The sequence below is a fragment of the Capricornis sumatraensis genome, chromosome 1, assembly GCF_032405125.1.
Source record: "Capricornis sumatraensis isolate serow.1 chromosome 1, serow.2, whole genome shotgun sequence".
Classification (NCBI taxonomy): domain Eukaryota; kingdom Metazoa; phylum Chordata; class Mammalia; order Artiodactyla; family Bovidae; genus Capricornis; species Capricornis sumatraensis.
In genome coordinates, this window is record NC_091069.1 from 259,525,945 (window position 1) to 259,539,930 (window position 13,986).

General features: G+C 37.3%; 1 protein-coding gene and 1 non-coding gene across 2 annotated transcripts; both read right to left on the reverse strand.

The window, feature by feature from the left end:
• Positions 1–236: 236 nt before the first annotated feature.
• DAZL (deleted in azoospermia like) lies at positions 237–13,738 on the reverse strand. Its single transcript, XM_068969627.1, has 11 exons — positions 13,730–13,738; positions 13,488–13,634; positions 13,121–13,212; positions 12,493–12,544; positions 11,994–12,057; positions 11,762–11,901; positions 8,586–8,657; positions 7,823–7,873; positions 6,921–7,034; positions 5,379–5,477; positions 237–290 (listed from the first exon to the last, which is right to left on the reverse strand). The coding sequence occupies exons 1-11, from the start codon at positions 13,736–13,738 to the stop codon at positions 237–239; spliced, it is 894 nt and encodes a 297-aa protein (XP_068825728.1).
• Positions 6,602–6,673, reverse strand: TRNAL-CAA (transfer RNA leucine (anticodon CAA)). The gene has a single exon. It is a non-coding gene; the product is annotated as a tRNA-Leu (tRNA).
• Positions 13,739–13,986: the final 248 nt, after the last annotated feature.

Below are 13,986 nucleotides of genomic sequence, written 5' to 3' on the forward strand. Positions count from 1 at the left end.
CAATTATTTTTTTACTTTTAACTATATATTCAACACAGAACCAGTTTCTAAGTAAATGTCTAATGAAAACCTTTCAATGTAAAATAAAACTAAGCAATCTAATGTAACTTATACAGAAAGTCTGAGTGTGATTTATCAAAATTCAGAATTAAATTTCTGTAATAGTGGAAAACTTTCAGTCTCTTACTATTCAACACCTGTGACTTCCTATGAGACTAGAAAGTTAGCAGAGAGGATCAAACAGACTTAAGCGCTGCCCGACTTCTTCTAAAGTGATGAACTCTTTTATCCTAGAAAAGACAGAAATGGTCCATTTTAATTTCATTGAAAATTCCTATTACCATTATCACCTCAGAGACTTGAAAATTACTTAAAGCATTTTTTTTTAAGATTTAAAACTATAAATAATGAGAGAAAAGTGATCCTTTCGTGAAAGCATTCTTGAACTTTCGGATAACAAATATACCAATGGTCAGTTTTATTCAACAATTTAGTTAAACAAATCTCGGTGACTCAGAAAAAGAGGACTCAGAAATCTACAGTTTTCTAATATGTAGATTCTTATTAATTCATGATTCTGCACTGATGTCCCAAAGACAGCTGGTGAAAAACCTGAAATTTTTAAAAGTCTTATTTTTACTAAAATATATCTAACAGAAATCATGGCTTTATGATAGCTTGAGAACAGCACTCCATTTCAATCTATGCTTTTAGGTTAAAAGATACAAGTTTTGGCATCTTTAAAGGCATATCCTTAAGCTATAATGAAGATATGTAATTTTTAAGGAAATGAATAGAAAAATTAAAGTATATGCAAAAATTTCCTTTCACTTTGTTGCCAGCAGATGTGCAGACAGAAGAAATGAGGCCTTACAAAGAGGGATGGAGCTGAGAACCAGTTCAGTTCAGTTTCAGTTTAGTCGCTCAGTCATCTCCAACTCTTTGCCACCCCATGAACTGCAGCACACCAGGCCTCCCTGTCCATCACCAACTCCCAGAGTTCATCCAAACCCATGTCAATTGAGTCAGTGATGCCATCCAGCCATCTCATCCTCTGTCATCCCCTTCTCCTCCTGCTCCTGATCCCTCCCAGCATCAGAGTCTTTTCCAATGAGTCAACTCTTCCCATGAGGTGGCCAAAGTACTGGAGTTTCAGCTTCAGCATCATTCCTTCCAATGAACACCCAGGACTGATCTCCTTTAGAATGGACTGGTTGGATCTCCTTGCAGTCCAAGGAACTCTCAAGAGTCTTCTCCAACACCACACTTCAAAAGCATCAATTCTTTGGCGCTCAGCTTCTTTCACAGTCCAACTCTCACATCCATACATGACCACTGGAAAAACCATAGCCTTGACTAGATGGACTTTTGTTGGCAAAGTAATGTCTCTGCTTTTGAATATGCTATCTAGGTTTGTCAGAACTTTCCTTCCAAGGAGTAGCTGCTGTCTTTTAATTTCATGGCTGCAGTCACCATCTGCAGTGATTTTAGAGCCCAAAAAAATAAAGTCAGCCACTGTTTCCATTGTTTCCCCATCTATTTGCCATGAAGTGATGGGACCAGATGCCATGATCTTCGTTTTCTGAATGTTGAGCTTTAAGCCAACTTTTTCACTCTCCTCTTTCACGTCCATCAAGAGGCTTTTTAGCTCCTCTTCACTTTATGCCATAAGGCTGGTGTCATCTGCATACCTGAGGTTATTGGTATTTCTCCCGGCAATCTTGCTTCCAGCTTGTGCTTCTTCCAGCCCAGCGTTTCTCATGATGTACTCTGCATATAAGTTAAATAAGCAGGGTGACAATATACAGCCTTGACGTACTCCTTTTCCTATTTGGAACCAGTCTGTTGTTCCATGTCCAGTTCTAATTGTTACTTCCTGACCTGCATATAGGTTTCTCAAGAGGCAGGTCAGGTGGTCTGGTATTCCCATCTCTTTCAGAATTTTTCACAGTTTACTGCAACCCACACAGGCAAAGGTTTTGGCATAGTCAATAAAGCAAAAATAGATGTTTTTCTGGAACTCTCTTGCTTTTTCCATGATCCAGCAGATATTGGCAATTTGATCTCTGGTTCCTCTGCCTTTTCTAAAACCAGCTGGAACATCTGGAAGTTCACAGTTCACGTACTGTTGAAGCCTGGCTTGGAGAATTTTAAGTATTACTTTACTAGCGTGTGAGATGAGTACAACTGTGCGGTAGTTTGAGCATTCTTTGGCATTACCTTTGGGATTGGAATGAAAACTGACCTTTTCCAGTCCTGTGGCCACTGCTGAGTTTTCCAAATTTGCTGACATACTGAGTGCAGCATTTTCACAGCATCATCTTTCAGGATTTGAAATAGCTCAACTGGAATTCCATCACCTCCACTAGCTTTGTCCATAGTGATGCTTTCTAAGGCCCACTTGACTTTACATTCCAGGATGTTTGGCTCTAGGTTAGTGATCACACCATCATGATTATCTTGGTCGTGAGGCTCTTTTTTGTATAGTTCTTCTGTGCATTCTTGCCACCTCTTAATATCTTCTGGTTCTGTTAGGTCCATACCATTTCTGTCCTCTATCAAGCCCATCTTTGCATGAAATTTTCCCTTGGTATCTCTAAATCCATTCCCTTCTCCAGGAGATCTTCCCGACCCAAGGATTGAACCTGGGTCTCCCGCATTGTAGGCAGACGCTTTACCGTCTGAACCACCAGGGAAGTTTGAGAACCAGTAATAACATAATAAAAGTATTTTATTCTCTATACTTTTAGCTCAATTGTGTCATTTTCCTAGGAATTAAATTCTGCTATCATATAAAGGGTAGCTTCTGGAAATTATGTAACATGTTAACAGGGTAATAACCTTTTTAGGTTAAAGTCCGTGAAAGTGGTCACAAACTCAAGTATTTTAAAAAATCAGACAGGGTATGAAAGATTATGAAGGGGCTGGCATTAAGAGTGGAATTTATCATGGAAAGAGGGTATATCCTGTGTTGTGTGAGTGCTCAGTTGTGTCCAACTCTTTGCAACATCATGGACTGTATGTAGCCCACCTGGCTCCTCTGTCCTTTGGATTTGCCAGGCAAGAATAACTGGAGTGGGTTGCCATTTCCTTCTCCATATCCTGCCTTAGTACATTTAAATTCAATTAAAACAACAATAATAACATTTAACTAATCAAAATAAACAGGCCTAGATGCTAGACAACTTCTAACTCTTCGCTCAGAGGAGCAGAAAACTTTGGAAGCTTCAAAGGTAGACTTTTGCTTGCTGCTGCTGCTGCTGCTGCTGCTAAGTCGCATGAGTCGTGTCTGACTCTGTGCAACCCTATAGATGGCAGCCCACCAGGCTCCCCCGTCCCTGGGATTCTCCAGGCAAGAACACTGGAGTGGGTTGCCATTTCCTTCTCCAATGCATGAAAGTGAAAAGTGAAAGTGAAGTCGCTCGGTTGTGTCTGACTCTTAGCAACCCTGTGGACTGCAGCCAGCCAGGCTCCTCCGTCCATGGGATTTTCCAGGCAAGAGCACTGGAGTGGGTTGCCATTTCCGTCTCTGGACTTTTGCTTAATACCAGGTAAAAGTCAAGTTTAAAGACTGGCTGGTTAAAGAGTTCCTGCTTTACAAACAAATCCGTTAGCACTGCCTGTTTAACCTTCAGAACCCTGGGCAAAGTAAGCTGTCACACAGCCCCCAATTCTTCCCTTTTAAATTTACTATCTATGCACAATGAGAAACAAGAGAACAAAAGTCAACTTTAAATGACTAAGTCTACTCCCTATTGAGAAGATGGCTAAGAACTTAATTCTTCTACAGCTCTAGTCTTTTGTATTAAACGAAGCCCTAAGTACTTCTTCTAAAAATGCTTTTAAGTTTTATCCTATTTCCATTCATTGATGGAAAAAAAGCTATTCACCTTTCCCTGTTTTAAGATACAAAGAAATGGTTTAAAATTTCCCTTTTAATGTAAAATGCTGCATTTTGGAAAATTTCTGGCAGCTCCTGGGAAAGTTAAACATAGTTACTATTTGACTCAGCAATTTCATTCTTAGGTATATACCCAAGAGAAATAAAAACCTATGTCCACACAAAAATTAGTACACAAATGTTCATACCATTACTCATCAGGGCCTCAAAGTGGAAAACAACCCAAATGTCTATCAAGTGATGAACTGATAAACCACCAACTGGTAGATCCATAAAAAAGAAAATGAAGCACTAATACATGCTGTAACATTGATGAGCCTCAAAAACATTTCAGTTGGTGGAAGTCAGTCAGAAAAGGTAACATGTATTATTCTATTGATGTGAAACACAACAGGCCAATTCTTAAAGAGGGAGGGATTGGGGGCAGGAGGAGAAGGGGATGACAGAGCATGAGATGGCTGGATGGCATCGCAGACTAGATGGACATGAGTCTGAGTGAATTCTGGGAGTTGGTGATGGACAGGGAGGCCTGGCGTGCTGCAATTCATGGGGTTGCAAAGAGTCGGACACGACTGAGCGACTGAACTGAACTGAAGGGCTGAGTTGGGGAGAATAGAGAGTGACGGGTAAGGAGCGTTATTTTGGAGGTGATCAAAATACTCTAAAATTTATTGTAGTTATGACTGTACAACTCTGTGCATATTCCATGAAGTATTAAATTGCACACTTTAAATGGGTGAATTACAGGGTATGAAAATTCTATCTCAATAAGCCTGCTGTAAAAATACAACAAAAAACTTCCCTTTACTAAGGACATTATTCTTCCTTTGGTGAAGCAACAAGTTCCTTTCCATATTCAGAGGCTGAGAACTAAAGGGATCTCAGAGACTCATTTCCGACTTGTAAGAACTAGAGCCTTAGTAAGATTTAAGTGATTTGTCCAAGGTGACAGCACTAGGATCAGAAACGACAGGCACTTCCCTAAATTCTAGCACCCACATTCTTCTCCACTTTCCCAGCTCTGAATCTTCTTTCTACTCAGCTCTTTTTACTACTTCACTTACATCTTCCACAAAAGGTTCAGGTGCCTCATCTGAGTAGCCGATTCGTTCTTCTCCTTAGTCCAACATCCACGTATTCTAAGTTTCGTTTCCGGTATCTAAAATTTTCTTTTCCTATTTGGTCAACTTTCAAGAACCCTTTGAATTACAGTATTATTGTTGCTGTTTAGTCCCTAAATCATATGCTCCTGCTGAAGATTTCTTCCCTAAGGGTAACCTACACTATACCAAGATTTAAGCAGATACACTGCTACTTAACACTCACTCTCAGACTACAGTGAAAAGCTAAGGGTTCAATTATATGCTCTATGTAAGCTCAATATATATATACATAAATACACGTATACCACAGGGAAAAAAAAGATGCTTTATGGGTCTGACGAGTATTCTTTTTATCCTACATATTATTTTCATACCTTGAAGTAGTCGTCTTGAGTGACAACGGAGTTTCTCAGTCTATTCTCTGGATTAAATAGACAAGATACCACCGTCTGTATGCTTCTGTCCACCGATTTCTGAAACACAGAAGTTTTCAGTAAAGACTATTCATTCTTTTATTCACTGGTAACAAGCTTTTTGAAAAAGCTTAATACATACACTTATTTCTAAAGAATTCTCATGCAGTTTTTTCATTTTTACCATGTCACATAGTATGTAACTTTTATACCAAATTTAAGAATTGTTTCAGAAACTTAGAGTACTGGTTAGCTCAATTAGTCAAGCCTTCAGATAGCTATTTTTAAGTCTCTTTAACTTTTCCTGTTAGACTGAAAATAGTGAGCCCTCAACATTTCAAGAAACATTTACTCAGGTTAAACTCTGATAATATAACTCTTAAGTTATTTTGGTGTGTTTTTTTTTTTTTCAAATTTTACATTGTATAACAAATCTGGGATTATTTTCACTGCTGCTGCTACTGCTAAGTCGCTTCAGTCGTGTCGACTCTGTGCGACCCCATGGACGGCAGCCCACCAGGCTCCCCCGTCCCTGGGATTGTCCAGGCAAGAATACTGGAGTGGGCTGCCACTGCCTTCTCCATTTTCACTGCAAAGTTCAGTAATTTAAAATTTTTTCCATTGAGAAATACATGAAGGAAGTACACATACTCCAATGGGAACTGTTTACTGTTACGGGAATCGTTCAGTGTTATGCATATTCCAGTCAGATCAATTACTTTTCACATCCTCACCCATTCAAAAAAAAAATTATTCAAAAATGAGTGATTGTTACAGGGATTTGCTCTAAAATGATAAAAAGAAATCCCTCTATTTAAATATTTCCATTACTAATGAGCCCAGCACTCTCGAGGACTGCCACCAGATGTGATGCTGTGGTGAGAATGCCGTGAACAACTGTACAATGTGGTCCATCTAAGCAAAGGTCTAAACTGGTGAAAGACAGGAAGACAGAAGCCATACTGATCCCTCTTTTGAAGAGCAGGATTCTTGAGGAAAACTACCCATTGGACTCTGTCAAACCATGTTAATATTTATTAAGGTAGGTAGGTAGGTAGGTGTGGTTGCTCAGTCATGTCTGACTCTTGCGACCCTGTGGACTGTAGCCTACCAGGCTTCTCCGTCCATGGAATTCTCCAGGCAAGAATACTGGAGCGGGTTACCATTTCCTTCTCCAGGGGATCTTCCCGACCCAGGGATCGAACCCGGGTCTCCTGCATTTGAGGCAGACACTTTAACCTCTGAGCCACCAGGGAAGCCAAACAAACCCAAAAAATCCAATGAAAATGGAAGAAAGGGAAGGACAACTGAATCAGTAACTGGTTTGTGGGTACCCAGAATTTCATTAACTTTTATGTAAATTGTGAAGCTTTTAGTCAGTAACTCAAGCTCTTTATATATATTTAAATTTGAGCAAAGATATGTTTCTCAAACAGCCATTATTAAAACTTGAAAAAGCACATATAGAAATATAAACATTAATGAACAAAATTCGATGTTTGCCTTTTGTGGGCCATTTCCAGAGGATGGAGTGGCTTCATGAACTGAGCATTCACTGGGCAAAACTTCAGCTCCTGTATCAACTTCATTACAGTGGTAGTTAATGGTTGTATACGCCTACATTTAAAAGGATAAAAGTGTAATTAAAGAGATGTACATCAGATATTCTTCAAAATAGTGAGCTCATACTCAAAGTTTAAATGTGTATTGTTATGAAGTTCAATTACATTATTTCAGAAACTATTTTAAACTAAATAGTTGAAATGCAATATGGGAATCTTACATTTTGAAATGTTAACATAATCAGAATTAAAAGGAGAATTTCTGTAAGAAACTTCAACATATAGTATGGGAAGGGAATTTCCCAGTGCCTGAGAATTTTTGCTCATATTATGTCCTTCAAATATCCAATCCTGATAAAAGACAGACGGTAACAAAGGCTCAGATATTTTAGAGGTAGCTTCCTCTTTTGTTTTATTCATTTTCTTATATAACAGTGTTGAGAGCAAAACATTTTTGCTTCTCTCAACAGATTTTTTTTTTTTTTGGCTAGAAAACTTGAGGCAGATTCAATATTAATTATAAATCCTTGGAGTTAGAAACAGCACCGGAATTGGTACTATCTTTCTTGGTTACATATTCTGAGCACCGGAGTATGCAGGGCGGCCATTACTTAAGTACAGACAAAATAATCTGAGAAACAAAAAGCACAGTTTCTCCCATGGGAGAGTGTGCATGTGTGTGTGTATATATGCTTGAGTTGCAAAGAAATGTAACACATAAAGTAAAAGGGCATTTAAAATATTTCTAGGCACACTTAATATGGCAAAGGTCAAGAAATACGTAACAGTGAAATACTTTTAAAATACAGAACAGGAAGTACATGCTTGGCTACTTCACCTTACCGGAGGAATAACGTAACTCCTTTGTTCCCCAGCAGGCCACTGCGGTGGCATCTTAAAAAGAAAAAAAGAAAAGAATGCTTACATGCTAACTTAAATATTGCTTTACACTGTCACAAGGATCTGAAATAGACAATGTTGAGGTACTGGTGCTGGTTTCCTTGAGCTTGTTATAACAAAAGAAAATGGAAGAGAGAAGTACTTTATGATATGTATGATTTTATTGTTACTTTCATATATTAACTCCATCTTTTTCTCAATTTTCTGGAGTTGGTTTTCTGGAAAACTCAAGAGACAGTAGCTCTTTGAGTTTATTACCATAGTCAGTGTCACAGGTCCTATCTATGGACAGAAATTCTAGTAGTCAGCTAAAATAAACATTATCAAACATAATTGCGATTCAATGCTCTAAGAACTGAGTAATCATTTTATCTCAACCTATGCTGCTATAAAGACTCGTAAGATTCAGCCTGTATGTTTTAGCTATTAGACAGCAAAGGTGAAGACTACATGTTGAAATATAGAAGAGGACACCAAAACTTGTAAGACAGTACAAGAGAAAGCTTGCCAAGCTTATTTCTGTCCAAATATTATTCTCTTATTCTAAATAATAGAGAAGCCCTAATTCTAGACTAATTCTGTTTTTCCTTAAATTTTAGGCACACTCAACTACTTTAAATGACAAACTATTAGGGAAATTTATATCAAGGCCTAAATAATAGTCCAAAGTAATTTTGATTCCTATTAAATTTCCCTATTAAATTACCTGATAATTATAAACAGGCAGCTGATATCCAGTGATAACTTGAACTGGTGAACTTGGATAAGGAGGATAAGCCTGAAAACAAAGTTTACAGAAAGAATGAATGAACAACAGACATTTTTAAAAATCAGAAAGGAGGAGTATCATTCCCAATGCAATAAAAACATGAAAATAAGGAAATCTTATATATTTCCAGTTTTTTTATATCCAATCCAAAATTCTATCTGAGTGAGTGCTTTCATGAAGAAATAAGTATTCTCTGTCAAATGTTAGCCTTTTGGGCTGGGAGAAGGAAGAGATAAATAAAGGAAGTGACTGATTTTGCAAGCCCAAGTTTATCTTTTTTGTATATTTATTCCCACCCAGAAGTTTTTCTTAGTCATGATGAAGCTCTATTAGAATAGATTTCCATGTCAGCATTAAATTAATACATGTGTGCTATTTTTTGGTAAGGATATTTGCAGGCAGTTTTGTATTCCTTTGACAGTATTTTGGGGTAACATGGAATACTCCCCACAGACATTTTGGCTCTTTTTGTGTTTTACTTCTAAAAATTAAGGGCAATGTACAACCCCAAACTGGGAAAGAGAGAGAATAATGTATTATATATTTCAATAAATATTTACTGACTGAAAACATCTAGGTAGTAGCATACAAAAATATACCAAAATAAGTAATAATACCACATGGTAAATTTTATGAATAAGCAGGACTTTTCTCGTAGCTGTTTTTTTTTTTTTAATGTAATAAAAGATATATTCTATACTTCAGGTAGATGAAAAATGCAAACAAACGAGAGACACTGCAGAGCCTTTTCACTATTATTTTATTTCTTTTCCTAAGAATAAAATGTCTTTTGAACTGAAGAAGGTAAACTGAAGTAAGAAGAAAATAAATGTTATTTATTATCAATAGGAAACAAGTATTCCAAATTTTACTTTGAATATTAAAGAAATCAAGACAAGACAAATTATATACCAGAAACTCATAGAACTCACAAATATAATTAAATCGTCAGAAATTTATCCACGTTAGAACCGCAAGACATCTAGAAATCAACAATCTGTATGAAGAGACACCTGGAAATCATTGCAAATAAAGACTAGTTGACCCCAGGAAAGAATAAACCAGGTAAACACATGAAGAAAACTGTCTTCAAGCATTTTAGGAGTTATTTGGGGAAAAAATAAAGAGGAGATAGATTCTATATGGCTACAGTGATCAGTTCTCAGATAAAGACTTACAAACTATATAGAAGCAGATATTAGCTTAGTGTAAGAAGTAATGTAACACCAAGGGAACATGTCATGCAAAGATGGGCAAAATAAAGGACAGAAACGCCAAGGACTTACCACAAGTAGAAGAGATTCAGAAGAGGTGGCAAGAATACACAGAAGAACTGTGCAACAAAGGTCTTAATGAACCAGATAACCACAATGATGTGGTCACTCACCTAGAGCCAGACATCCTGGAGTGTGAAGTCAAGTGGGCCTTAGGAAGCATCACTACAAACAAAGCTAGTGGAGGTGATGGATTTCCAGCTGGGCTATTTCAAATCCTAAAAGATGGTGCTGTTAAAGTATTGCACTCAGTATACCAGAAAATTTGGAAAGCTCAGCAGCGGCCACAGGACTGAAAATGGTTAGTTTCCATTTCAATCCCAAAGAAGGGCAGTGCCAAATAATGTTTGAACTACCGTATAATTGAGCTTGTTTCACATGCTAGCAAGGTAATGCTCAAAAGCCTTCAAGTTAGGGTTTAACAGCATGTGAACCAAGAACTTCCAGATGTACAAGCTGGATTTAGAAAAGGCAGAGGAACCGTAGGTCAAATTGCTAACATCTTGTGGGTCATAGAGAAAGCAAGCGAATTCCAGAAAACCAACTACTTCTGCTTCACTGACTATACTAAAGCCTTTGAAAGTGTAGATCATAAAAAAACTAAGGAAAATTCTTCAAGACATGGGAATACCAGACCACCGTATCTGCCTCCTGAGAAGCCTGTATGCAGGTCAAGAAGCAACAGTTAGAACCAGACACAGAACAATGGACTAGTTCAAAATTGAGAATGGCATATTGCAAGGCTGTACGTGGTAACCCTGATAAATAAACTTCTACACAGAGTACATCATCCTAAATGCTGGCTGGATGAATCACAAGCTGGAATCAAGATTGCCAGAAGAATTATCACCAACCTCAGATTGGAGATGACACCATCTTAATGGCAGAAAGCGAAGAACTAAAGAGCTCCCTGATGAAGGCAAGTGGAAAAGCTGGCTTAAAACTCAACATTCAAAAAACTAAGATTCTGACATCTGGTCCCATCACTTAATGGCAAATAGATGGGAGAAAATGGAAACAGTGGTAGACTTTATTTTCTTGGGCTCCAAAGTTACTGCGAACGGTGAATGCAGCCATGACATTGAAAGACGCTTGCTCCTTGGAAAAAAATCTATGACAAACCTAGATAGCATGTTAAAAAGCAGAGATATCACTTTGCTGACAAGGGTCTGTATAATCAAAGCTGTGGCTTTTCCAGTAGTCATATATGGATGTGAGAGTTGGACCATAAAGTGTGAACACTTAAGAACTGATGGTTTTGAACTATGGTCCTGAAGAAGACTCTTGAGAGTCTCCTGGACAGCAAGGAGATCAAACCAGTCAATTATAAAGGAAACAAACCCTGATTATTCATTGAAGGAGTGATACTGAAGCTGAAGCTCCAATATATGACCACCTGATACAAAGAGCCAACTCACTGGAAAAGACCCTGATGTTGGGAAAGATTGAGGGTGGGAGGAGAAGGGGACAACAGAGAATGAAATGGTTGCCTGGTATCACTGAAGTAATGGACGTGCATTTGAGCAAACTCCAGGAGATAATGAAAGACAGGGAAGCCTGGCATCCTACAGTCCACGGCGTTGCAAAGAGTTGGACAGGACTTAGCAACTGAACAATAACAAGAACAAGCAACACTAAGAATGACATTTTTAACAAAATGTCCCATCATTCAAAAGTATTCAAACAGCGCTAGTATTGTCACCTATTAAGGAAATTGTTGACATGATTCCACAGAGGGTAAGAACTAAGACTGGCTTCATTTTTAAGGTGCTCGCATCAATAATAAGATCTCTAGTATAATACACACACCAAGAAAAAAGGAGCGTAGGTACTTCTTACCTGAACATACTGAGTTATAGGGTTCATCATGGTTGGAGGCTGCATGTAAGTGTCAGTGTTTGGATTACTCCAGACACTCTGAAATTGTGGTGGAGGAGGAGGATTAAAAACCAAAGGACGTGGCTGCACATGATAAGCACCTTTTTAAAGAGTAAAAAGAAAACAAAGTCTATTTTCAGTTCTCTGAAAAGCCACAAGTGTGTCAACAAGAACAATTCCTTTCTTTACTCACACAAATTTTGTTTCCTGATTGCAGGGCCCAGTTTCAGCTTTTTACCATGGAAATTTATCTGTGACTGAAAATAAAACCGTATCAAAACTAGAATTAATGTCCAAGTCTTTACTTCCAAGACTTTGATAAAATACCCAAGTTCTCTAAAATTACTGTTATAAGATCAGATCAGTGGTAAGAATATACCAAATCAAAACTTATCAGCATGAAACCACCTTACTTACCTTAACTCTAATAAAATTTTGAGAAGTTATGGAATTTGATAAAAAGAAAAACCTTTACTGTCTCGAATCTTTCCTGTCTCTAGTTCATGAAGCTGGATGCTCAATTAAAAATACAGAGGTTCTGATAAGTTATATAAATTATTCCAAGCCTGAATTTCAAACAGGAAGTACATTTATTTCTATATCTTATAAAAGAATGAGCATATATTCAGGACGCAAATAATACTAAACACCACATCCATAACATAATAGATTTTTTCCAAAAGATTACTTACTTCTACTATCTTCTGCACATCCACGTCATTATAAAATGAAACAAATCCATAGCTAGAAAGTCAGACAGATGAAGTATAAAATCACCACCATATCAGTACATGGTTTAAAACTAGTGTTCTATTACTGACTAAATAACGATAAAGGATGAAAAATATACTGAGATAAATATAAGATGTACATGATAGATTCTCTATAAATACTACTGTTTTACTTTCCTACCCTGATCTACAGATTTGTGTCAGAATTCACAAAGATTAAGGCAGTGTAGGAACTTAATTAACAAAAAAAGTCATACCTATGAATCTGAGTTTAACTTATCATCTATGGCAAAATCATTAAAATTTAAGATACTGTGAAATGCATGAAGAAAACAATTCTTTGATAAAACAGACTAATCTTCTTAAGTGAAATGAAGACAAAAAATATTTAAATACAAACACTAGGCAAATGATTAAATAAAAGAGCTGGCAGCAAAACTTATCCTCTACATGAAAGAAGTTACAAAGCAACAAGTTTCACTTATACCAATGTTAGAATACCAGTTTTCAATTTTTCTTTTCTGAAATTCTGTATCTGGTATAGTTCAGATATTTATTATAATTTATATTGAACATATGTTTTACTCACCCTTTGGACACACCAGTTCGATCCGTGATTATCTTCACTTCTTTTACTGAACCATATCTACCAAAGAAACTTCTAATTTCTGTTTCATCCATCTATGCAGAAGAATTTGATTTTTAAAAGTAAAAATTCAACATTGAAAAATTTCAATACTATAAAGAAGATTTGGTGATGTGGAAGTATCTCCTTCAAGCATCCCCAAACTACATATCTGTATCAAAGATATTTTTAGCCCCTAAAAGTTATACATAAAAACAATTCCAAACCTGCATGAAGTACTTAAAAAAAAAAAAAGTCTTATGTTTACAACATTACCCAAATCCCACTATTCACAAAATACTTTCAATAAATGAAAACATGAATACATTACCCTAACATCAATTCCACCAACGAAAACAGTGTTCGGCATGATTTTGCCTTCTGGCAGAACATAGCCTTGGCTGGTGGCAGCTGAAGAAGACTGGGTGCTGGCCTCTCTGGAGACGGCTGAGTTTGGAGTCTCAGGATTTGCTGCAGACTGTAATTTGGAAAGCAGATGTCATCACTGGATTTGCAGGCTAAAATCATAGATGCTGTGAAATATAATTTGTTTTTAAGGCTGCATATTGTCACCCTGCCCATTTCTTCAAGGAAGAAAACCTAGACAGCTATTAAAAAGCAGAGACATCACTTTGCCGACAAGGGTCCACTGCTGTGGTTTTTCCAGTAGTCATGAATGGATGTTAGAGTTGGACTACAAAGAACACTGAGCGCTGAAGAACTGATGCTTCTGAATGGTGGTGCTGGAGAAGACTCTTGAGAGTTCCTTGGACTGCAAGGAGATTAAACCTGTCAATCTTACAGGAAACCAATCCTGAATATTCACTGGA